The sequence below is a fragment of the Rutilus rutilus genome, assembly GCF_951802725.1.
Source record: "Rutilus rutilus genome assembly, chromosome: 25".
NCBI classification, from domain to species: Eukaryota; Metazoa; Chordata; class Actinopteri; order Cypriniformes; family Leuciscidae; genus Rutilus; species Rutilus rutilus.
Window position 1 is genome coordinate 21,144,051 of NC_140229.1, and position 26,621 is coordinate 21,170,671.

The 26,621-nt window shown below is 37.2% G+C and overlaps 1 protein-coding gene and 1 long non-coding RNA gene across 5 annotated transcripts; both read left to right on the forward strand.

The window, feature by feature from the left end:
- The first annotated feature begins 1,383 nt into the window (after positions 1-1,383).
- LOC311285255 (uncharacterized protein) lies at positions 1,384-15,225 on the forward strand. Of its 4 annotated transcripts, none has more exons than XM_084400830.1 (6): positions 1,384-1,551; positions 3,656-8,076; positions 8,732-9,088; positions 9,243-9,388; positions 9,513-9,613; positions 9,732-15,225. In XM_084400830.1, exons 2-6 carry the CDS (start codon positions 7,887-7,889, stop codon positions 9,877-9,879), a joined length of 942 nt encoding a protein of 313 aa, XP_084256956.1. In that variant the 5' UTR covers positions 1,384-1,551; positions 3,656-7,886; the 3' UTR covers positions 9,880-15,225. The 4 variants fall into 4 exon arrangements, with proteins under 4 accessions (XP_084256956.1, XP_084256957.1, XP_084256955.1 ...); XM_084400831.1 differs by having other exon boundaries at positions 7,681-8,076; XM_084400829.1 differs by having other exon boundaries at positions 1,384-8,076.
- Positions 15,226-18,743: 3,518 nt separating this feature from the next.
- LOC311285256 lies at positions 18,744-22,015 on the forward strand. The gene is made up of 6 exons (XR_014626325.1): positions 18,744-18,970; positions 19,076-19,135; positions 19,219-19,316; positions 19,507-21,054; positions 21,214-21,314; positions 21,427-22,015. It is a non-coding gene; the product is annotated as an uncharacterized lncRNA (long non-coding RNA).
- The last annotated feature ends 4,606 nt before the right edge of the window (positions 22,016-26,621 follow it).

Sequence of the window (26,621 nt, forward strand, 5' to 3'; positions counted from 1 at the left end):
TTTCTCGTGTATGCCTCTTGTTTTGTCATCCATTAAAGCTCATGGATTCGGCTGGAATGTCTGCAACATTCCCTCATGTGCGCTGTTTTTCCTGTTAACGCTGGGCTGAGGCTAGTTGCTTTGTCTTTTATTGTCCTCGGTCAGTTCAAAACCAAAGCAAGTGACTGACAGGAAATGCATGTTTAAAGCTGATTTCCTTGTGTTTCTGGTTTTGTACTCTTGGCTGCCTCAAACTATGTTGTGTACACAGACGCAACAACACTAAAGAGCTCTTTAAAAAAAAGACACAAAAAATCATCACCTAAAATATGAACTCCCTGAAATATCAAGTACTACAATTTTTTTTAAATAAATAATTTAACAACATCTTCACTTGTTATTTGCAAATACTTAAAACAAGTATAACTGAACCATCTATCTATCTATAGATATCTATATCTATATATTACTTTGTTATGATATATAAAATTATTCACATTAGAAAAATTCACAGTATCTTTTTGCATGTGTATAATTAGTTTGGTATTTAGAAGAAGAAAAAAAACACCTTTATAAAATAAAATAAAAACTGCTCTGCATATGGAGGGTCATCAGCCCCTAAACAGCCCACTAATGACTAAGCTCGCTAATAAGCTTTGGTCAGGACATAATCATTATCAGAGAGACTATGCTAATCTGTGGTAATTAGTGGTCTTTAGCATGGACTAATATTTGTCCTTCATAATAAAGGGTGTGGTTATTATCAATAACAATGATAACTATGTGCATCATACAGATGAAAAACACTTAAAGTTGATGAAATCACAAATGAGCTTAAAATTTTATTTGCTTGTAGAATTTACCACAACATGCGAGTGTGTAACTGCTAGAAAAAAAAAAAAAAAAAAAAAGCTGCTTGTTAACACATTTTACCATTTGTGTAGCATTTCTTACTTTGAATAAAAGCATCTGAATGAATTAATGCAAATGTACAATCTAAAAATGCTGGGTTGTTTTAACCCATGTTTGAGTCAAATATGGACAAACCCAGCCATTTTTTTTTAATACTTTTTTTAACCCAACTTGTGTTTGTCCATATTTGACTCAAACATTGGTTGAAACAAACCAGCATTTTTTAGAGTGTAAGTAAACACTAACAAGCAGTTGATAAATGAGTGAATTATATCTATTCTGAAGATTACTGCATAATGTGGACAGACTGAACATGCAACAGGGATTATGAGGCAGGCAAAACACACGTCTGTTAAGCGGGAAACAAAAAGCAGAAGCAAGAGGGTGGGGCATTAAGATAGCGGAGGACAAGTGAAAGAATAGTGGGTGTTTCTTTTATATAAATGGCCCTTAGAGACAGAACAAGTGTGTTTTGTGTGTGTGTGTGTGAATGTGTGTGCAGTTGCTAGCATGTGTGTGGGCTAGTGCCTAGTGGGCTAGTGGGTTTGTTTATTTGTTTTCTGTCAGGGATGTAAAGTGAAATATGAAGACAGGAGACTGTGAGCTTGCATTTATGGATAAAGAAATGAATGTGGATTTGAAGAACGACACCAGAACAGGGTAAAGTTAATCCATGTTTCTGGCGTCTGCTGCTAACATGTTCCATGTTTCTTTGCTAACAGCTGCAGTGTGTGGGCACAGATCAAATGTTGGGCTCAGTATTGCCCGCAGGTGTCAAATTATACCTTAGGTTCTCAAAGAAAATCTGGACGATATTTCTAGGAACATTTTCAAAGATGTTGTAAAGATTTCGAACAGTAATTTAATCTCCCTGCATAAATGTGAATTTCATGGTGTGAAGTTACATATGTTAAATGAGCTGCTTCCTGTGCTTTAAAGTGAAACATGTATATGGTGGAAGTGGGAAACCTGACAGTGTAAAACCAGAGCATGAAATAAAACATTAAAAATCTATTGTAACTCACTCCATTTAAAAAAAAAGTGAATCTCTGGACTTCCTGTACACATTTTCGTTGTCTAAACATATTTCTTTCTTTGTTTTATCTTGACATTCTGCTTTTTTTCAGTGTCTTATGCTGATAGAATTAAAGCTGATGTAGGTAATGTTTTTGGGATATGAAAATATTTTTAACAGAGAATAAGGAAGCCATTTGTGAAGTTCCAAAATCTGTAAATACTGGAGAAGCTGCTCACTCCAGAACAAATGTGTGGAGCGTACGCAGAGGTGGACAGTATACATTTACTTGAGTACTGTACTTAAGTACACTTTTTGAGTATCTGTACTTTACTTGAGTATTATTTTTTTTGGAAACTTTTTACTTTAACTTCACTACATTTGAAAGACAAATATAGTACTCTTTACTCCACTACATTTCTGTCAAGGTCCTTGAGTAGAAAGTAGTAACGTCAGTCGGGATGATTTTGGTTGCAGGGGTTGCATTTTGGTTGGAAATGAAAGTTGGGTTGACGTCAATCCAACTGATGTTGGTTTCTGACGACAACCCATTTTCGGAAACATAATTGCATTTTAGCATCGAATGAAGTTAAGCTTCTTGTTTCTGTATGCTCAATAGCTTTTTACATTGTGTCATGTGATATAATTTAATGATTACAGCCACAGATTTGCTTATCGTTATATACGCTTCGAGTAAATGAGCCAATAGCCATCGAGTTTGTTTGTTTTAATTATATAGGCTACTTCTGTTTTGCTTTGATGGTCTTTTAAAATAGTTTAGTTTGATAACTTGTATACATTTTCAGTTTTGATTATTTCGTCATTCTCTATTGCTTTCTCAGTTGGTAGCTGCATAACTTCAACCAGATATTAAAATACAATGAGAAATGTTTAGAAATGTAACTTCTTCTTTTTCCGTAAAACACACAGTGCTCTTTATGATTAGAAACATGGTGAGATGGTGAAATTAGCAACCCTGCATCACTTTAAGGTAGGGATGCACCGATATGTATACCGAATATTTTGGCCGATACCGATAATAACCGATAATTCGTATTCAATAATTTATATTTGAAAGCCGATAACTGTTTTATTTGGCCCATAAATCTAAATCCACATTTTTTTTATAATTTTGAGTGCTTGATTACAAAAACAAAATGTCCTAATCCCACAATTATAATGATGTTTTAATTTAAATTTTATGTAGCCTATGACAGACTTGCACTTAACTGTATTTTCTTTTCAAAGTGATTTCAATCATATTTCAAGCAATTCAAAACTATCATGACGAACAGAGCACATCTGAACTGTCTCAGCTGAAGGAAATAATCCAGTATTTATCAGCTTTGATATATCGGCCACATTTTCTTATTGGGCCGATAACGATAACATTAAAAATGAACATATATTGTCCGATACCGATATGGTGGCCGATATATTGTGCATCACAACTTTAAGGTTTTAGTTCAATTCTACAAGCTTACACAACAATTCAAATGTTACAATTGAGTTACAAGAGGTTAAATAGATCAACCACATGCTAAAAGTTACTCATGGGGGTTTTATTTACAAATGTGTACATGGAGAAGACATAATTGGCAAAAGTATTAGGATTATTATTATTAATATAGGCATAATAAGACACTGCTGTGATTGTTCTGTCATTTCTTAATTGCTTGCTCAGTTGGTAAATCATTTTGAAGAGTCTTTATTAAACCATAAAGTGGTGTTATTTTTTCATATCATCAGGAAACATTCCCATTTAGTCCTTGCTCCTTGTTGTCCCATTCCCAGCATCCTGCTAGCTCTTAATTCCTCCACGCCTGCCCACACTTCCTCTTGAACCAGATATTGACACTCTTTACCGTGAGCATTGTCAACTCTAGTTACCGGGAATTAGCCCAAGCCTGCACACCCTGTTGCCATGGGCCCCACCAGCCATGCCTCAGCCGTGACCCAGCCGTGCCTCAGCCGTGACTCAGCCGTGCCTCAGCCGTAACTCAGCCGTGACTTAGCCGTGCCTCAGCCGTGACTCAGCCGTGCCTCAGCCGTGACCCAGCCGTGCCTCAGCCGTGACTCAGCCGTGCCTCAGTCGTGACTCAGCTGTGCCTCAGCCGTGACTCAGCCGTGACCCAGCCGTGCCTCAGCCGTGACTCAGCCGTGACCCAGCCGTGCCTCAGCCGTGACTCAGCCGTGACTCAGCCACCTACAGCGATTTTTCTGTGCTCCATTCCCTGCCTGTTCGCACCTGTATGCCAGCTACTGCCACCTTTGGATCCCTGGACTCTCTGTACTGCCATGCTTCCCACGTGCTTGACACCATGAACTCTTCAGCAAGGCTGCTGATTTTTTTTTTTTTTTTTTATTTAGTTTGACAGGGACATTGTACATTAATAAAAACATTCCTGCAAATGTACCAGAATTAGCCATATGGCTATTTTTCATCCGTAGTCCCTGGACAGGATGTTACAAGTCACCCTAAAGAAAATGTGATTAAAAATACATAATAGAAAATGTAATAATTACACAATACAATAAAAATCTATTTAAACAATTTAGGATCAATTAAAAACAATGCAACAAAATACAAACAATAATAGGATGGCTAGCAGAAATAAGATTCTAGTGTTGACAAATCTGAGTACTGATTAACCAATTCTTCAGTTGAACCCTAAATAAAGCATATGTGTCTAGATCTCTTATAGTTGTCGGAATAGCATTCCATTCTTGTGCAGCTTTGACAGAAAAAGCAGACTGACTAAATTTACTTTGTCTAAGCGGTATGATACAGTCTTGTCTTAATGCGCCTCTTGTAGAGCGATAATACGAACTAGCTGACCAAGAGGGGGAGAAGATAAACCATAAATAATTTTATACATCAAGCATACATTTGCATACTTAATCATGGTTTCCCAACTTAATAAATTATATTTTTTCAGTATTGGACAATGATGAGAATGTACCGATTTCTTATCAAAGACTTTAACTGTACGTTTGTACAAGGACTCTAATGGTTTTAGAGTCACTGAACTCGCCTGAGACCAGGTGGTTAAACAGAAAGTCATGTGAGAAATAACCATAGAATACATAAACATCTTAGCTGCTTCTAATGACATGTTATCTCTAGTAATCTTAAAATTATAGAGATTAAACTTAACCTGCTTATAAACCTTTTTTTGCGTGAGCTTTAAATGTAAGTTTAGAATCAATCAGTATTCCCAGATATTTATATTGTGGCACTACCTGCAGCCTCACCCCTGACACGTAAACATCCGGCTCTTTAATAATACTGTTAGACTTTGAGAAAAACATACATACTGTTTTTGACACATTTAGTTGCAAGCAATTCTCTTTTAGCCATGCCGACACATTAACCATAGAATTCGTAAGTTAATTTGCAACTTGTGTCAGACTATTACCATGTATATAAATCACTGTATCGTCTGCATACATTTGTATATTAATGCCAGGACATGAAAGATGAAAATCATTTATATACATAGCAAAAAGCATTGGACCCAAGATAGATCCTTGCGGAACACCAGTTGATGTACCTAAATCATTAGATAGGTGATTGTGTAGTCTAACACACTGAAATCTATCTGATAGATATGACTCTATCCAGTTAAGTGTATGTGATGAGAAATTAAAACAAGCTAACTTAGACATAAGGATTCTATGATTAACGGTGTCAAAGGCTTTCTTTAAATCAAGGAACACTGCTCCAACTACACCACCTTTATCTAAGAGAGTTTTAATATTTTCTATAAAAAAACTATTTGCGGTTTCCGTTGAGTATTTTGCTCTAAAACCAAACTGCATTGGATGCATTGAAAATGAACTACTACTCAAGTAACTGCTAATCTGTTCTGCAACTAGTTTCTCCATAATTTTAGAAACGGTGGGTAATATACTAATTATTCTATAATTATCAATAGAAAGGGGGTCTCCACTTTTGAATATTGGAACAACAATCGCTGGGAGTCGATTGGGAGTTGCAGGACGTTGCTGGTGCCGCACAAAGCAGCACTGCTCAGACTGCGGGGTAAACCAAGCCACATTCGCATGTAGCTGCTGATGTTTCTCTCCAGGGCCTAGGCAGTTGTTATGGGCACTTTGTACACCAGCAGGGGCCACAAGATCCGGGACAGGATAGAATACTGGTAAATCCAGGCCTTAAATTTCCCAGGAAGACCTGATTTGTCCATCTTGCTAAGTCACGACTCAAGCTCTTTGCTGTTTTTTTGGATAAAGGCAGAATCTTTGAGAATGCAGTCAAAGAGCTTACAGAGGCTCTTGACTGGCTGCTCTGTAATGGCTGGAATGGTGACTCCGTCGAGTCAAAATCTGAACCTGTCCACTACCTTCCCTCTCTTGAGCATAGTGACCTCGATTTTGCTGGTTTAAAGCTCATCCTTGCCCAGATGATGAGCTTTTCTAGCCCTTGGAGAAACCACCTGCTGCCTGGGACAGATGTGCTGGTGACAGTCAGGTCATCCATAAAGGCTCATATTGGGAATGTCGCACTCCAGATCTCATCAAAGGGCCTCTTCACTCTACCTCTGCCGACTTCACAATCATGTTCATGGCGAGAGCGAGGAGAATGACTGAGATGGTGCAACCTGTAATTATGCCTTCCTCAAGCCAATGTCAGTCTAATGTACCTGACCCAGTGGTGGCTCTTAGCCTGAACTTGCTGTAATAATCCAGGATAAGGTCTGTGATTCTACTGGGAACATGATGTCGCTGGAGGGCACGCACAATGAGATTATGAGGTATGGATCCACAAGCATTAGCAAGGTCCAACCACAACACAGAGAGATCTCCCTTTCCTTCACGAGCCTCCCTGATGAGTTGTGTGATGACTCCTGTGTGTTCCAAACAGCCTCGCACTCCCGGGATTCCACCCTTCTGAACAGAGGTGTCAATAGTTGTTCTTCAAGAGGAACTCAGTTAGTCGTCGCAAAAGGATACTGAAGAATATCTTTGCCGGTTTATGCAATTGTTTCCAGCAGCGTTAATGAAAGTTCATGTCAGGTAAAAAGGAAGCAAGAAATTCTGCAGATGATATTTAATGTTGTGTCTGCTGGCTTTATTTCTTCAACAGTATCAAGTTTAACGCACCTTCGAGTTCTATGCAGGCCGTTTTGCGTTTCACGAGTTCCTTTGCCCATACAATCTTTTAGCTAAAAATTAAGCCTTTAAATCCATATAATTTGTGTTGTCATTGATGGAAAAATCTGTTTAATAGCAGCACTTGTAAATAGTACAAGTACACCATCTGTGTGGTGGCACAACTTGTAAACCGAGTGCGCTTGTGTGGCAGCGGCCCGGTTTGAATCCTGTCCGTAGTGTTCCCAGACCTAAAGTATGCAAATTTTTATTGCGCTACAAATACATTTAGTTATACTAAAGTACCAATAAATTGTGCATAAATATATTAAAAAATTCACTAGGGTGGTCTGGTGTCCCGTCCTGAAGAGGGTCTTTTTCCTCCCTGTTGGTGATATCAAGAGCAATCAAAGCTCCTCATTTTCCTCTGTGACTCTAGTGATGGATGGATCACCACAGATGTGTATTTGTCTTCCTCATCAGAGCCTCAGACTCTTTACCACTGAACCACAATTGCAAGGGGGAGTGTTTGACAAAAGAGTTTGCATCTAGTGATGATTTAATGTTGCAGAAATTACACTCTTCAGTTTTAAAGAAATGACACAAAAAAATTATGAGATAATTGCCTGACCTTTTTATGATCATAAATGTTCTCTTTTTAGACTCTTGGTGTGAATAGGCACATCTCAATCCTTCCTGTCTTGGCAACCCGAATGTCACATGACTCACACATTGACCACTTACAGTTTCATTTTGAGTTTATTTCCGACTTCAGTTTTAAAAGCAGGCTGAAGAAATGCAAAGCATTGCAGCCTAAACAATCTGAAGCTAGAACAACCACAGCATTAACCATTAACACAGTGTTATAATGAGTGACATTAAGAGATCAGAGATAACTGAAGATCTATATGATGATGTGATGTTGATGACTGAGACTGTGGAAATGGACAGAGGAGAAAGAGTGGAGATGATGGTGGATATCTATGAAAGTGCAGATACTGTGAGACATTATGATCTGAGGACAAACACAGAGAGACATCAGCCACTTCAACACACTGGTAATATAATTCATCTGATACATATCATAACAGAGAGACAGAAGTATTGTAGTATCTCTTGTGTTTTTTCAGTTGCTTTGGTTTATTTATTTAAACAGTCTTAACATTCTCTAAACTCAATTTTCACAACTGTTTTATGGGACATCATGTCTGCAAAATGTAGTTACTCACCCAAAACATTTCATTAAAGTCAAAATGTTTTTTCACCATCACAAACATGCCATGTCATGAATATTTTTTAGAAATGACACAGATTTTGATAACTGAATGGCTCACACGATAAAAGACTGTTTAGTATGACAATTTTACAGAGAATCAACTCGTCAGTTTTGATCAGCAGGCCATGTGTATTAAGATATATTATAAGATATTTATATTAAGATTAAGATTTAGATTTATATTAATATATATTAAGATATATATGTAGTACTTACTCTTTTGCACCAAAACACTTGTACTAAAACAGGTGAAATTTGCTTAAAAAAGAAATCCAAATTTAGTGTGAACAAGAAATGAATTGTTCAGAGATCTGAACTTATTTGCGAGATCTCAGTTGAGAATTGAGGCAAAGCGATTGAGCAAAACTGTAAGAGTAAAGTTCATAAGAATATAGTAGAAGTGTGACGACTAATTTAATCTTGTCTGTCGTCTTCAGGAAGTGTCTCAGTGAAGAACAGAAAGCACAGAGCAGTTGAAGTGTGTTTGTGTCTGCTGTGTGTTCTTCTGCTGACTGCTGTAATGACGCTCTGTGTGTATTTCACCACCGAGAGAAACCAGTTACGAACCCACATCAATAATCTGACTGAGGAAAGACATCAAATACTTACCAAATATGAGCAGATACTGAACCACAGTAATAATCTGACTGAGGAAAGAGAGCAGATATTTACAAAGTATAAAAAAATTATAGAAGATGAAGAACATTTCCTGATCATGAAAAAAAATCTGACTGAGGAAAGAGAGCAGATTAAAAACAAGAATGATGAACTCCAACGTGTCCTCTATGAACAAGGTAATTTTGTGTTTTCCTCATTTAATCATTATAAATGTAACTTTTTTCTACCATTCCACATCAATAAAAATAAGCATTGACTTTTCATTAAATAGATTTCAGCACGGACAAAGCTAAACTGTGTAAACTAATATCTAAACTGGTGTATTAATAGATAAACGTACTGACAACTTCAAATGGATTTACTACAACTTCAGTTTTTATTATATTTCATCTGAGATGAAGAAATGGAGTGACAGCAGACGAGACTGTCAACAGAGAGGAGCAGATCTAGTGATCATAAACAGCAAAGAGGAACAAGTGAGTGAGAAAGAAAAAGATTTTGTGTTTGTTTGTGCACATTGACACATGAGAAAGGTGTATTACTGTTATTGTAATTATTACTACATATATTATACAATATATTACTGTTCTTTCATAACAGGAGTTTTTGCAGAAGGTTGCAGGTAATGATCAGTTTTGGATTGGTCTGAGTAAAACAGAGGGAGTGTGGAAATGGATCGATGGCACAACAATAACAAAAGGGTGAGAGATCACTGAATTTAACTGATCATTAGCCAGAATTTCTCTACTATGAGTATGATATCATACTCATAACTGACTCTACTGGAATTCAAACAAGTTTTCTTCATTGTTGTTTCAGGTATTGGAGAAATCAGAATCAGTCTTTATATAAAGATTTTTGTGCTCTAATGACTTCATCGGGTTGGGTAGAAAAGTCATGTTATTATTTAATAAGATGGATCTGCAAGAGAACAATTTTAAAAGGACTCATTAGATCAAATATATAAGAACACACAGAGAAATAAACCCATCGTGTTTTTGGAAATCAGTGGTTCTGCTTTGCAATTCTAATTATATCATTGAACAGTACAAGTTATTTTGAAATGAAATATCTTTATGTGATTCATCAGATGTTTAAATATGCAGCTTAATTGGAAATACAAGATCTATGTTATATTTCATTATCATAATAGAGATGAAGATAAATGGATCCACTCCTTTAAAGTCTGTGGATATTGCTCATGAGGAAGAGTCAGTGGTCTGGTGTCTCGTCCAGAAGAGGGTGTGGCAGATAAATAGTCTACTTTGGTGGCTGAACAAAGAAAAAGGCTTGGCACTCACTGTCCAGGATAGATTTCAGAACTAAAATAATATTTATAAAAAAAAACAAAAAAAACACAATCTCAAGTAAATAAAGGATTGAGAAGATATAAAGCAGTTTGAATCAATCTGTTTCACATGGAGTCAGGCCGTGTCACTGTCACTTCTACCAGAAAGACTCGGGAGAATAAATACTGTAACAATTAACATTTATTGACAGCCCAACAAGCAATCAAGTTCTTTGGCGTAGGCCCCGTCCGTAGCTTGCAATCCGAGGGTCCGGATCTGCATATCCTGCCTGAAGACAAAGGCAGGGGCGCAGCCGACCCCCTGCGAGGTATAGAAAGGGACCATCCTGGTGATGGTGGGGTGGATGGAGGGAAGAGACCATCCTGGTGGTGTTGGGGAGGATGGAGGGAAAGACCCGTCTTGGAGATGGTGGGAAGGATGGAGGTGAATGGAAGTGTCAGCATCTGCGAACTCAGACGTGTGTAAGTACCAATGTTTTATACCACTAGTGCAAAATGCCCGTGCAAAATCAGTTTTTGTGTGTGTTTTTAGTAATTGTTGGTTCGGTGCCCGTGAAAGAGACTGTGAACGCATTGAATAGGATATGTTTAGTTGGTGAATAGCATATAGGCTACTATTACACAGTAGCGATAACGTTAAGCGCACCAGAATGAAATATAATATTCAGAAGTAAACAGCATAGCTGACTTACAGATTCAGTTTACATCCACAAATGAATAAGCGCGTCGATTCAGGGAGCAGTGCAAAGTGCCCGTGCAAAATCAGTTTTTGTGTTTGTTTTTAGTAATTGTTGGTTTCTTGGTAAAGAAAACACATTTTTACTCAAATTAATCAAAATGGATTTATCACATTTTGGAACCAAACTATAATATTCAGAAGTAAACAGTGTAGCTGACAGATTGTCAGAATGTTTATTTTTAAACCACAACCTTCTTGGGGCTTCTTTGACCGATGTTTATTTTTAAAACACAACCTTCTAAAAATGATATATTTAACTATATCTTTAGCATTTCTCATCCAAACAACGTCAAACTTGGCACTGCATTTACTCGTACCCGTAGCGAGACACCTGTCAAGTTTGAAATCCATCGGACTAACGGTTCGAGAGATATGTGGTTAACAGACACACAGACAGACAGACAGACAGACAGACGTTCCTGTAATTTATAGATAGATAAGTATAGGAATATGACTGGATAGATGAGAAGGTAATAAGTGACGTAACAATAGGCTCTATGCACGAACGCTGCTGACGTATTTCCGGTAGGATCTCAGCCAGCGTCTTTACTTCCGCATAGCGCGTTCTATAGGACAATTCACTTCAATAAAAATAATTTTCTCAGAAATGGAGACAACGATTTTAGAAACTGATTCGCTAGTCGGATTTCGCGCGATATGAGAGAATACTCGGCTGATGTAACTGAAAGTTGTTGATGTAGCTCGTAATTTATAATTTAAAGAACTTCTCTTTTTTACTCATATGTGTGACAGTTTAACTGCCTCACAATATTGTTAACTTCATTCACGTTAACCGCTGGAAGTTTTTGTAAACAGCGAGTGTAATTTGCCATTATCTCCACCTAATGCAAAAACTGCTTCTGACGCAGCACCGGATGTAACTGGGCGGGCTGAGACAAAACGCGGAAGCGATCGTGCATAGAGCCTATTGAGTCGTCCTGGCAGAACTTATGCTAGAGCTTCACTTCCGGTTTTGGCCACGCCTTCAGGTGAAGTCACAGGTCCTTTATCCCCAGAGGCCTTACATCTCCCGCTTCAACCCCTAGGTGGTGTCAAGTCAAATGACATTGGATGAAATAGTTAATTATTTAACACAAAAAATAATCCTTATTTTAGTTACTACAGAGGGAGCTAAAACTAGATTGAATGTGTTGTTTAGCTATTAGATTTCATTTATGTTTAAAGCAGATGCTACAGTTCAGCTAAAATTATGCATCTAGTGGATCAGCACAATAAAATACAGATTTTATGTAAAGCTCTTTATGTCCTGTAATTTTATCTGGTGCTTTCACACCTACCTCATTTAGTTTGGTTGAATCGCACTAGAGTTCGTTTTTCCCATTGGTGCGGTTCGTTTGGGCAGGTGTGAATGCGGCAATCGCACTCGGGTGTGCACCAAAAGCAGACCAAACAAGTTGGTACGCTTTCAAACGAACTCTGGAACGGTTCGTTTGTGGTGAGAACTTGATCCGACCTCTAACAGAACCAACTGCCAAAGAACTGCGGATTTTTGGACTAAACCAGTTGCCGTAGTCAGCTGCGCTTGTGCATTATTGGATGAGGAGAAATGTGTGTTGACAGACTGCACTTTTAGCATGGCAGCTCGCGGACAAACTTGGAGTTGTGAGGAGGTGCGGAGCCTGATAGAAATTATTAATGTTATTTTCGAGCCGCATCTTCACTTCATTCTCAAATATTATTGTTTGTCTAAAGTGGTGTAGACAAACTATATAATAAAATATGACTAAGTCATATTGATAAGAATATGAATATGATACATTCAGCCGTCTCTCCATAGTAAACAGCGGGGTGTTCTCTGCCGGATTTTCCACCTCTTTGTTTACTTCCGGGAGTTCTGTTGGAATTTTCCCACACATTAATTCTGACCAATCGAAGTGCACTTATGGAAATGTGTTCAAGACACATCTGGCCAACTAATGATGTGGATGTTGGATATTAGAATACTGTTAATGCAGATTTTTACAGTCATGTGAATTTTTTATTCTTGGAGGGCAGTTTGAAGGCTCTTTTTTGTGTGTACGTGTGCGTGCGCATGCATATGTACGTGTTTGTGTCTCTCTCTCTCTGTGTGTGTGTGTGTGTGTATGTGTAAAAGGTAGGTAGTTGACTTAAAATTAAAATATCTCTGAATATAAAAACGCAGTAGAAAACCAATAAAGCCATTCCACTTTATTTAATGCATCTGATTAATTCAATGAAATGTATTTCAAATCACAATGGCAAAGGTGAGAAAGACAGGGGCAGATTGTCAGATGCAGAAAGAGTGGCAGAAACAGGGAAAGGATAAGAGAAAGAATCTTAATCAGTGGAGGCAGGACAGGATGAGAGGAGCCATAGAGGAGTATAGGCAGATTGTTGAGGATGGTGGGGTCCCTCAGCTGACACTGTTGGCCAGGGCATGGAATGTCCCTAAATCTACTCTCCAGCGCAGGATAAAAGGCAAAGGCCACTTTCACCATACAATAGGAAGAAAACCACTGATTAACAAGGAGGATGAAGCTGAACTAGGGTAAAGTTATATGTACATTAGGAAAACGCGGATTCCTCCTAAGAATGCCGGACACACAGAAACTGGCCTACCAGTTTGCAGAGAAGAAAGGAATTAGGGGATTCAGCAAAGAAAAAGGAAAGGCTGGCTACAAATAGTTTCAGGTTTTTTTTAAACGAAACAAGAACCTGAGCATCAGAAAACCAGAGGCACTCTCAGCCTCAAGAGCTGCAGGGTTCAACCCCACTGTGGTGAAAGGTTGGTTTGAAAAATATAAGAATACGATTGAGAGTCTGGGGTTGGAGAATGCTCCTGATCATATAAGGAACTGTGACGAAACAGGGCTCCAGGACCACTTCCTGTCAACTAGTGTGGTTGCTGAGGTTGGGTCGCCTTGTTTTGAGGTTACCAGTGGTGAGAAGGGCGAGACTACGACCTGCCAGCATCAATGCTGCTGGTGGGTATGGACCAACACTCATCATATTCAAAGGCAAGAGGCTAAGGGCAGACTGGCTTTTTGGGTCCCCCAACAACACGCACTTAAGGATGTCTGATAATGGGTGGATAAATGCGGAGTTATTCGCAGAATGGGTAAGTGGTTTGTACAAAGCCTTCCACTAAATGATCCACGGCCCCACCTGCTCTTTGTAAACAAGAAAACAATTAACTGTGATTAACTACAATTGTCGTCATAAATCACATTCCTTATCTCCACTGAAGAGAGATCAAAAAGTGTGGATTACCAAAGAGCGGATCTATGGATCTGTTCGCAGACCTGCTCAGACTCCAAGATCATACATGTAGAGTCTGACAGAGGAGTGCTGCTGAGAAACAGAAAGCGTCTTCAACCCACTGACGGTGTTTTAGCAGGCAGGGTTTACAAATCCCCCAGAAAGACTGAATTTATAGTCAAATTGAGTGTTGTGGACTAAACACAAGGGAAGAAGGTTAGAAAAAGAAAAAGGGAATATTAATGTGGATTTAACATATGTTGAATTGAGAAAGTGTTAAGGCTGAAATGTACTGAATGTGTTAAGAAAATGTTATGATGTATTGTTGAAAAGTGTTGAAAAGTGTAGGGACACTATTGTTGTAGTGTGTGGGTTCTTTAAGTCACATCAGCTAACCGCTGGTGTACCTCAGGGCTCAGTGCTCGGCCCTTTTCTCACTGATTGTACTGCCACTCTTATAGCAGTGATACACAGCGCTGATGTCCCCACAGTACCTGGAAAAGTTTCAATTTGCCTTTTGGACAGATTGACCTGAATGAAACAACACCATTTTCAGCACAGTTTAGTGAAGGTTGAACCATTTGTCATCATCTAACAGATAAGCTCAACAACAATAACACCACTGAGGTCAAAAGTTTGGGGTCTGTAATTAAATAAAACTCACTCCATTTTAAAAAGTGAATCTCTACACTTCCTGTACTCATTTTCGTTGTCTAAAGACGGGACCAGTCTGATTACCAACCAATGGAAGACAGGGGGGATTGTTTGAGGAAACATGTTTGAAAACAATCATTTTTGCAAATCCATCTGGTGATCTTTAATGGAGCCCGAAATCACAAAATTCAGCTTTAGAGAAAAGATTATGAGTGTCATGATTCCTGTCTTGTGTTCACCTTGTCTTTTGTGTTATTTCCTGTTCTGTGCCAAGTTCTGTTTTGTAGTCCTTTGCAGTTTTTCTTATTGATTAGTTCCTGATTGTTCCCAGGTGTGTCTTGTTTGCCAATATCCATTTGAGTGTATTTATACCCAAGAGTTTCTCGTGTTCTTTGTCTGCTGTTGTCCTTTGTTGGATGTATGTTTGGTGATGCTCATTCTGTTATCGGTTCCCTGGTTTTGTTATGTTTATTTTGTTATTAAACTATTTCTGCATTTGGATCCAACTCTTCTTTTGTTTGTTTTTTAGTTCACCCAGCTTTACAATGAGATGATTGCCTGACCTCTTATGATCATAAATGTTCTATATTTAGACTCTTGGTGTGAAGAGGCACATCTCAATCCTTCCTGTCTTGGCAACTTGAATGTCACGTGATTCACGCCAGTTTGATCATGAGTTTTTTTCTGACTTATTTATTTCCGTTTATTTTGCGACAGGCAGAAGAAATGCAAAGCATTGCAGCCTAAACAATCTGAAGCATTAACCATTAACACAGTGTTATAATGAATGACATTAAGAGACCAGAGATAACTGAAGTTATGATGATGTGACGTTGATGACTGAGACTGTGGAAATGGAGGAGAAAGAGTGGAGATGATGGTGGATATCTATGAAAGTGCAGATACTGAGAGACATTATGATCTGAGGACAAACACAGAGAGACATCAGCCACTTCAACACACTGGTAATGTAATTCATCTGATACATATTATAACAGAGAGACAGAAGTATTGTAGTATCTCTTGTGTTTTTCTCAGTTGCTTTGGTTTATTTTTTTTACATTCTCTAAACTCAATTGTCACAACTGTTTTATGGGACATCATGTCTGCAAAATGTAGTTACTCACCCAAAACATTGAATTATAATTTTTTTTTCATCAAGTGAGATGTGAAACATGCCATGTCGTAAATATCTTTAGAAATGACACGTATGTCTGACTGATTTTGACTGAATGGCTCACACGATGAAAGACTGTTTAGATGCGTTGAATAGTATGACAATTTTACAGAGAATCAACTCGTCAGTTTTGATCAGCAGGCCATGTGTATTAAGATATTATGTATGCAGTACTTACTCTTTTGACCAAAACACTTGTGCAAAACACGTGCAATTTGCTTAAATAAAAAAGTTAAATTTTGGTTGAACAAGAAATTAATTGTTCAGAGATCTGAAGTTATTGTTTTGAGATATCTTGTTTGAGAATTGAGCCAAAGGGATTGAGAAAAAACTGTAAGAGTAAAGTTCATTATAATGAATTATAGAAGTGTGACGACTAATTTAATCTTGTCTGTCGTCTTCAGGAAGTGTCTCAGTGAAGAACAGAAAGCACAGAGCAGTTGAAGTGTGTTTGTGTCTGCTGTGTGTTCTTCTGCTGACTGCTGTAATGACGCTCTGTGTGTATTTCACCACCGAGAGAAACCAGTTACGAACCCACATCAATAATCTGACTGAGGAAAGACATCAAATACACTGTTAGACTTTTCTGTAATTTCTACAGTTATTTACTTTAAATCCCCCAGTATTATACTGCTATTTCTCTTTACAGTAAATAACTGTGATTCCAATTGCATCATGGGAATTTTCTGTGACATCTAACACCACATACAGAGACTTACTGTATTTTTTAAATTTGCTGTATACTACTGTATTTGACGTAATAACTGCCTCTCTGGCTGGCACCATTCCACCGTGCTTTTTATTTCCTAATTTTTGCCTTACACCACGTGTCTACAACGCTATAATAGCCAGAGGCTGTCTATATTGGACACATTGAAGCGACCGGACCTTTAAATGCAAACCTGTTTATCCCTTGTAAGAACTAGCGCGCTTGGACTTGTATCGGACTACGTCTGAAATATAACGGCCGCGGCGCATCACTACACTGTCTGGGATTTGTCGTGTCGCGTCAGACAGACATCCAGTGAAGGTAATGGGGTCTGTCTTTTGTTGGATCGCGACGTTCGTGTCTGGCCCGGGGAAAAGACGGAATTCACTTCACCGAGAGAGAGATCAGCAAGCAAGGTAAAAAAAAAACATTCTGTGTATGTTGACCATAGACTGGCTGTTGACAGGATTGTGCCCAGTTTAACGTATGTTATAACGTTTACGTTAGCCTAATGCTGGGTACACACCAAAAGATAATCGGGCTGATTTTGGGCCGATTTCCCCCCTTCCGACAATCCTAGCTATGTCCCGATTATCTTGATGGTTTAACAGATTATTTTATCAGATTTTCCCTTGGTGTGAGGTGTGTTAAGAGTGTCCGAACCTGCTCGGAAGAACGTCGGAGCCGCTCCGATCGCGAATCGCAAATATTAAACATGTTTAATATTTACGATCAGAAATCCTGATGTGTGGGGGGAACCCCGAGGACAAACGCGCGCTCGCTCTGGAGATTATCACGTGAAACGAAACAATATCCAATCAGAAAGTGAGATGATGGAAGACGGTCATTCTCACACACACACACACACACACACACACACTTGCAGGAAGCTTAATGTTAAGATTTAGTATTCATAAGTATAAATTTCGAGGAAACAAGCCTTTGTTTTTCATTTTAAGTGCAGAAATTTTACAATACCTAAACACAATTGGGTTTGAAAAATAAGAAAGCTGCAAAGTGCGTTTCAATCTGTAAACATATTCAAATTTTTGTTTAACTTTTAAGTTTGTCACTGTTTATGTATATGTCTTTTTATGTTTGTTTATCGGCTTTACTCTTTGTACCCCCCTGACTGTAATTGTAATTCTTAAAAAAAGAAAAAAAAAAAGAAGAAGCTGAGTGTTAAGGGTTCAGTGAGGTTCTATAGAGGGATTAAATAACTTTTTCTAAAGAGACAATAAATCCAATAAAGAATAAATAAAGACAATAAAGAATGAATATATTTCTGTATAAAAGGTTATATACAATGGTAGGTACAATGGTTTTTTCACGTGAATTTTCTGTGAAAATCATTCCAAACACTATCGCAATTTCTTCCTGCATGTTGTCCGTCATGCTTATTCTGAAGTCTCACGATATTTTGCGAGATTTCCTGTGTTCATAGTCGAGACCCTGGTTGAAAATCTGTTTGTGTGTGGTGTGCTGTCTTTGTCACATCATGGCACACCACACACTATAGGAGCAAAATGCTTAAATCTAGGATTTTTTGTCCTCATGTTTGTGGTCTGTCACATTTTGAAAATCTTATAAGATGTCAAAAATCTTTTGGTGTGTACCCAGCATTACGTTACTCGTCGTCAACATGGCGGTAACGAACTTTACCATGGTAAACTGAGCTAACGTTTCATTTTACACACCTTGTTAGATTATTGAATTGTCGAGTTAAAATATGCCAACGAGCAACGCGTTTACATTAACAATAAATGTGAATAAACTGTGAAATTCTGTTTATAGCCTAATGTTGGCCTACTGATGAGAACCTTTATAGTTTTAGCATTAGTTTGCAAACTATACCATATTATAGTTTTTTATTTTTTTTTATGGAATTTAATATTTACTTCCATTTTTGTGTTTAAAGGCAACTGCAACAAAGCGCCAATTCGCGCCAGTGACTTAGCAAGATTCCAGAGGTAAGTTAGGCCAGCCCATTTGTGATATATTTTGAGATAAGTTTGCTGAAATGATTAGCATACGCTATGTGAAAATGGCTTTTAAACCACTGGTGCAGACTAGGTAGCTTACAATATCTTATAAAATCTCTATAAAATTGGCTAACTTTATATCAAATAAGTGACCTTTGCATTATGTCTAACTTTATTACACAGCAAATGAACCAATCAGAAGATGGACCATTGTCTTTGTTCAGTCTCACCAGATTAAATGTATCCAGGTAAGCACTGCAGTAAAACTCTCACTAGGCTAATTCATTCAGACCAAATCTAGCATTCTAAACAACTTAAGTTTATATTTTTGCATTATTTTTATATTTTATTAGCCAGAAGACTCTACCATTGCAGTTCCACCTGACTAGGAAGGTCCTAATATCAGCGCACAGGTGGGTTAACTACTGTAGGAAGGAGAACAATCATCACACAGTGATTTCTTGCATGTATCTTACTGTGTATTTGTCTCAAACAGGTACTCCTTCACTGCAGACAAGCTGAAATGGGCTAAAATCATCTATTTCAGTCGTTCTTTCTATGGATCTCAGCATTTTTGGACAGAATTTAGGATTTGTAAGTATTAAAATTTAATCTGGCATAATTTAATTGAGTTCCTTTGTATGCTATTTATTGACAAAAGCTGTTTACAAATATATATTCTTAAGTTTTTGTGAAAATAATAATAAAAATTAACAAAAAAGGAGGTTAAAAATAATGTGACACTAATATTCTCTCTCTCTCTCTCTCTCTCTCTCTCATATAGTTTTGGAACCGGGATCTCCTCTGAAGGACTGAGTACATTTGTGTTTGTGGGCACGCATGCAGACCAGGGAACACTCTGATGTTGTCAATCAAGTTCTGAACAGGAACCAATCTTTGGAGAAGTTCATTTATTCACAAAGGTGGACAAAAACATTGTGTTGGCTTTTTAAAGATTATTTTGATGATGACTTTTACTCCTATGCTGTAGAAAAGATGGAGTAGACAGTCAGACATTGATAATAATAAGAAATGTTTCTTGAGCATCAAAGAGACTTCTTTCAAAAACATTACGACACTTAAATAGTTATTTTGGCCACCAGTGTACATGAATCCAACACATTTTTGGAAATAAGTGAAATTATTTTTAAGGTGGGGTTATGTGTCTTGTATTGTGAAAAGAACTGTGTTTTGTCCTGTTTTGGACATTTCCTTTTTGAATGCTTAAAAATGTATTTATATTCTGCAGTTTTATGAATGTAATGGTTGATATTTCATTATAATACTTGTATAAGCTAAACAACCAATGACTCTACATTCATTTAGTCAAATGCTAATGTTTTGTTTATGGTTTTATGTATGTTTTCAAAAATGTTTGCAGTGAAGGACAGCACATAATGTGTTAATTTAACACGTTTACACATCTTTGTGCTAACCTCTCTGACATATTTACTTTGTTAAAATCATTAACACAATGAATGAGTTAAAATTAACACAAAAAAATGTTGTCTCTAAACTCACCCATTAATGTGTAAAAATTTCACACATCATTTCCAGCATTGGCATGTTTATTTTGTGATATATATGAAATGTTTTAAATAAAAAAATGGTATTTTGTGATAACTTTGTCTAATTGGTTTGTATGGAAGTAGTACTTATGTAGGATAAAAATAAAATTAATCATATATCAAAATTATCAAATCTAATTTATATTTAGTACAAATAAAAATAATTACAGTAGTGTACTGATTAGCTTCGTTTTTACAGTAATGCACTGTACTGATTAGCTTCGTTTTTACAGTAATGCACTGTATTACACAAAACTGAAATACGGTTTGGTACTGTAACTCTTAATTACAGTAACTTACTGGCAACAGTGTTGCCAGTAAGTTACTGTAAAAAACCCTTGAAAATTCTAACAGTGTACTTACCAAATATGAGCAGATACTGAACCACGGTTATAATCTGACTGAGGAAAGAGAGCAGATAAAAAACAAGAATGATGAACTCCAACGTGTCCTTTATAAACAAGGTAATTTTGTGTTTGCCTCATTTAATCATTATAAATGTAACTTTTTTCTACCATTCCACGTCAATAAAAATAAGCATTGACTTTTCATTAAATAAATTTCATCACGGACAAAGCTAAACTGTGTAAACTAATATCTAAACTGGTGTATTAATAGATAAACGTACTGACAACTTCAAATGGATTTACTACAACTTCAGTTTTTATTATATTTCATCTGAAATGAAGATATGGAGTGACAGCAGATGAGACTGTCAACAGAGAGGAGCAGATCTAGTGATCATAAACAGCAAAGAGGAACAAGTGAGTGAGAAAGAAAAAGATTTTGTGTTTGTTTGTGCACATTGACACATGGGTTGGTCTGTTAAATTAGTAGAGATTAAATTAATAGAGAGAAAGGTGTATTATTGTAATTATTACTACATATATGTTATACAGTATATTATTGTTCTTTCATAACAGGAGTTTTTGCAGAAGGTTGCAGGTAATGATCAGTTTTGGATTGGTCTGAGTAAAACAGAGGGAGTGTGGAAATGGATCGATGGCACCACAATAACAAAAGGGTGAGAGATCACTGAATTTACCTGATCATTAGCCAGGATTTCTCTACTGTGAGTTTGATATCATACTCATAACTGACTGTAAGTCAAACGATCTTCTTCATTGTTGTTTCAGGTACTGGAAATATCAGATTCAGTCCCAGTCTTCATATTGTGCTCTAATTACTTCATCAGGTTGGGAAGATTGGCCATGTTCACCTAGTTATTATGTAAAAAAAATATATATATGCAAGAGAACAATTTTAAAATCAGCATAAAATATGTACATACTGTCACAGGCAAATAATGAGGATTCAGTCGCAGATGTTAAATAGTAGCAATTTATTAGGCAAGTTCAGAATGTATATAGAGGGTCAGATGATTGCCATTCTTGGCGACGCAGGGACACAATGGGCAAATGATCCTGGTGAAGAAACCAGCTGAGATGAGTCCACAGGAACACAAAGAAATTCCAGACAGCTCGAACAGGAAGTGGACGGCAGGAGAACACCAAACAATCTGACAACACAGGACAGATAGCACATACATTAATCACACATCAGAACATAAGTGGCAGTCGAGAGAGAGAGAGAGAGAGAGAGAGAGAGAGAGAGAGAGAGAGAGAGAGAGAGAACCCATGAACCGTGACACATACAGTGAAATAATGTTTCTATTTGTATGAGATTTTTACATTACAACATATAATAAAGCAATATCACAAGAGCAAAAGAGCTGTGTTTACAAATATGAGCATGATTGCACATGTGATATCCCCACATGTGAGACCCAGACATTTTTTTATTTAGAATTTAGTTTTTTTTTCATGTCATCACATTGTTTAGAGCAGTGGTTCCCAATTCCAGTCCTCGTGACCCACTGATCTGCACATTTTGTATGTCTCCCTTATTTGACACACCTGAACCAGATCATCAGCTCATTAGGTGAGACTCCATGAACTGAACTGAGTGTGTCAGATAAGAAAGACATACAAAATGTGCAGAGCAGTGGGTCACGAGGACTGGAATTGGGAACCACTGGTTTAGAGCATAAGAAACAAATGGTAAATTTTTTTTAGCAAAATGATATTTTATTCATATGTTATGCTATGTCCTCTGTAGTGGACACCAGGACTCAGTTGTTTCAAAATTTAAATGACATGAAATTATAAGTATAGGCAAAAACAATGGGATTTTATTTGTTCAATCACCAATAAATATTGGGGTTTCAGGATTTATTTGAACAAAAATTTGTATAAAGATGATTCTCAACTATGTTATAAAAGATATAACGGAATGAATTGATGCACCATTTTACTTTATGCAATATGTGGGTAAAATGGCCATAAATTAATTTGCGCATTTAATGCAATGTATCTATACACTGTATAATGTGCACATGAATGTGTTCTTGGAACAACATTTAATGAAAAAAGAAGTGTAATAATTGGAGTAATAATTAGCAACATTTTAATAATAATATCTAATATTTCATAGGAATATTGATGTATAACTTATTTCCATATTCACTTGTTGTGTCTCCCAAAATGCCTGATAAACATGATTTAAGTCCTGATGTCCTCTACAGTGGACATGTATGAAATCAACGTCCTGTTCTGTAACAGAAAGTCATTTTTTGATTTGAAACCCCATAACGTTTTCCTGAGATGTTGGTTTATGAAATACAATTTGAAAAGTAGTCCGATTTAAATTATAATTACAATATATTATCATATTTCCATAAGAGTGCTACATTTGATCACTAAATTAATGTCAGACATTTTTAAAGACCAAGGATAAGTTGTTTTCATGGTGAAACCTCCAAACATTTGGTATCTCTTAAAAGTCCTGAATGTGCTCTTTACAGGACACCCAGGTTGTGACATGTGACGTGTATGGTGTCAGAGAAATTCACTAAAATATAATGTCCACTACAGTGGACAAAAGTCTATTCCTGGGTCCCAGGAGGATATTGATATTATAGAAACATGCAATAAACAAGAATAAGAATAAGAATAATGAGTGACTTGAATTTTAGACAATTTTAGACAAGTATTTGCTATTTCAGCCACTAATTAAGTGTTTTGATGTCAGTTTCACATTTAAAAGTAAATCTATCATTTTATTTTCCATCATATTTCTATATTCAAAATGTTCATTTAAAGAAAACAATCTCAACAATATATACGCAGGTGTAATTGTACCAATTCAGATGCAACTCTGTGACACAAAGATGAATATTGTTGTTAGTGATTTGATTGGTAACAGCTCTATAGTGTATTATTCTAATTTATTGATTAAATATAAGATATTTCTCAGACAGTAGATACTTTTGAGGAGTGCTGGTATGGTCTATGTCTTGTCTCGGTCTCAACACACTCTGTTGAGGGTATATAAAATATTATAGAATATAATACATGTCCGAAGTGAATCTTAAGAATAAGTTACACAGAACCGCGTGCAGGAACAAAACCAAAACATGGTATCACACCAGCCGTTCGACTTCTCCGATTCAGCGGATCATCCAAGATGGACCAGAAGGTTTGAGAGCTTTCGTCTAGCATCAGGACTGAGTGAAAAACCTGAGGAATACCAAATCAACTCCTTGTTCTATGCCAATATCTTGGGCATATTACCACTAAGTGAGTCAGAGAGAAAGAAATATGAATGTGTGGTGGAAGTATTTAGACAACAACTGTGTCGGCAAACAAAATGATGGTGAAAATGCAGAGACTTTTATAACAGCAGTCCACGAGCTGACAGAACACTGCAACTTCAGGGCATTAAAAGAGGAATTCATCCGAGACCGGAGAGTTGGGTGAATCAGAGACCGGGGACTGTCGGAATGTTTACAACTGGATCCAGAGCTAACATTAGCTAAAGCTATCCAAAAAGTAAGGCAAAATGAAACAGCTAGCGGTGTTACATGGATCTGACTAAACATCCACTCACAGCCCCTGGAAAGCATTTATAGATTATCATGACAGAATATGCTAATAAATGGTACTAGAAGTACATAAGCTACCTAAATTCATCAACTAACCATTCAGAAATGTCCTGTTGCATATGTTGTCACTTCTCCTTGAGTCTCTCCATCATTGTCTGACTCTGGTTTGAACATTAAATGCTAAAAGTTTTTGAAATGTTCAGTGCATGTCTGTGTGAGGTAAAAGGACAGGGCTGCGTTTCCCGATAACGTTGTTTCTTAGCGCGCTACGAAGACTCTTAAGGTGTAACTTAACTAAAGGTATACCATTTCTAGGCATATTCCCCGAACCATCCCTTAGGAAGCTGCTTAAGATATACCTTCTTACGTGCGACGTTACCCGGTGCTGTCCGTGGCGATGGCGCTGAATTGATTGATATCGATGGCTCTGGAATCAATTATTCTCTCGTGCAGGGGCTGTTTCACTGCATTATGCAAGAAAGCGGTGTTCTTTAGGCTATAAAAGAAATTCAGAAATAGTTGAAATTGCATTTTTTAGGACTCATGGGATATTATAAAAAATAATCCAAACTATAATAGCCTAGCCTACATATTTTTAAATTGTATCATATATTGCTGCCATAATAACCATTTCAAATTTTTACGTGCTTTCTTCTCTTTCCCATTTTTGTTCGCTGAGGTGGAGCTGCGATGAAATATTGTTCTTGTAAATACTTTCCAGCATTTCAGTAATAAAAGTGTACATCTTACGTACGGTGCTCGGCTGTGATCAAAAAGGATTTAAAGCTAGGGTAGGTAATCCTGTTCAGAAACACTTTTTTTTATACTGGGTGAAATGGTCCTTCCATCCTGAGAGTAGTCAATACATTATGTGTTCAGAAAAAGGAATGAAAACAATCAGACCTCTGTAGCAGCTGCAGGACAGTAAAAACTCTGACCAATCACTGCCATTCGGTGCGAATGTAAAGAACCAATCAGATGCCTTCATGTCTCGTGCCCGAGCCCCACTGCGCGCGCTGCCCTGCGTGCACTCATCACATGTCACCGTTCCCGGAAATATTCAGCTCAAAGCACCTGCATATGCAGTCAGCGAAGGCAAACAAGGCAAAAACTACTTCCTCGGACCCTGCCCGCACTCTTGAACGACCTCCTCTGCTTCGCCCTCAACCCCGGACCTGTCCTCGAACCGACGATGCGGTACTTGTCTCCGGACTCGGAGTGTACGTTAGTCTTCATTAGAGTCAACAATGTTTTCATCATGGAAACTCTTACATGCAAAACACCGTATATGTTATGAATCTTACACGAAATTCACCTTCATCACCAGAGGTGGAAAGAGTACTGAAAATTTGTACTCAAGTACAAGTACCGTTACATTGCTGAAATAATACTCAATTACAAGTAAAAGTACTGGTGTCAAAAAAGTAATTAAGTAAAAGTACAAATTACTCTTCTCAAAAACTACTCAGAGTACTAGTTACTAATTACTTTTTAGCTGGCGATAGTTAATGCATTACCAATAAAAATATACAACCAAATCATAGATTTATGTAGAAAATAGCTACTTTTAACACATTTTTACCTTATTGTCAAAGGATATTAATTAGTGGATACTGGAATTTTTTAACTTCAATATGACACCTTGAAATATGTCAATATTCAGTAGGCCTAGCCTATAATTTTTAATACCATCGGGAAAACTACTACATACTAAATATTTTAATATCTACATTTTTGTCCATCCATTTTGTCAAGGCAATCATTATTTTCAAGCATCGAAAAGCACAACACTCATTGTAACAGTAATCTATTTGAATGGAAAAGTTTAATTCAAGTCTTCTGAAGAGACACGTCCACTTTATAAGGTGAGATTTTAATTTAGGCTTTTGTTTACATATTTAAACATTGATCAATAACCATTACAATAATCTAATATTTACTCACTCAGTGTATTTGTCTTTACAATAGGGTAATGTGAACTGTTGCAATAGCTCACACACAGCACAAGGAAGCTTGATTTCAATTCAAACTGAATTTAATTTGCAAAAAGACTAGATTTTTCATAACTTTTGACAGCGTTTAATTCAAGAGCATGGAGAGATTGGAGCTGGACGTCATTTGAGTCTGCAGTGAGAACCACTTGGAGAGATTCGCGATTACACATGATATGACACACAGTCCGAGAGCGCACACTCAATATCCGAGTCCAGTTCATTCGTAGCCTACATTTGAGAGCTCGCGTCCAGTTTTCTGCGATTACATGAATGTGCCCTCGCGTTATAATATTGTTCGTGACATTTGCCATTAAAATATGCCATAGAAACTTGCAGGTATTAATAAAATTATGCGTAATAGGCCTACCTGCAATCCCGCGCTGAGGGGAGGCGG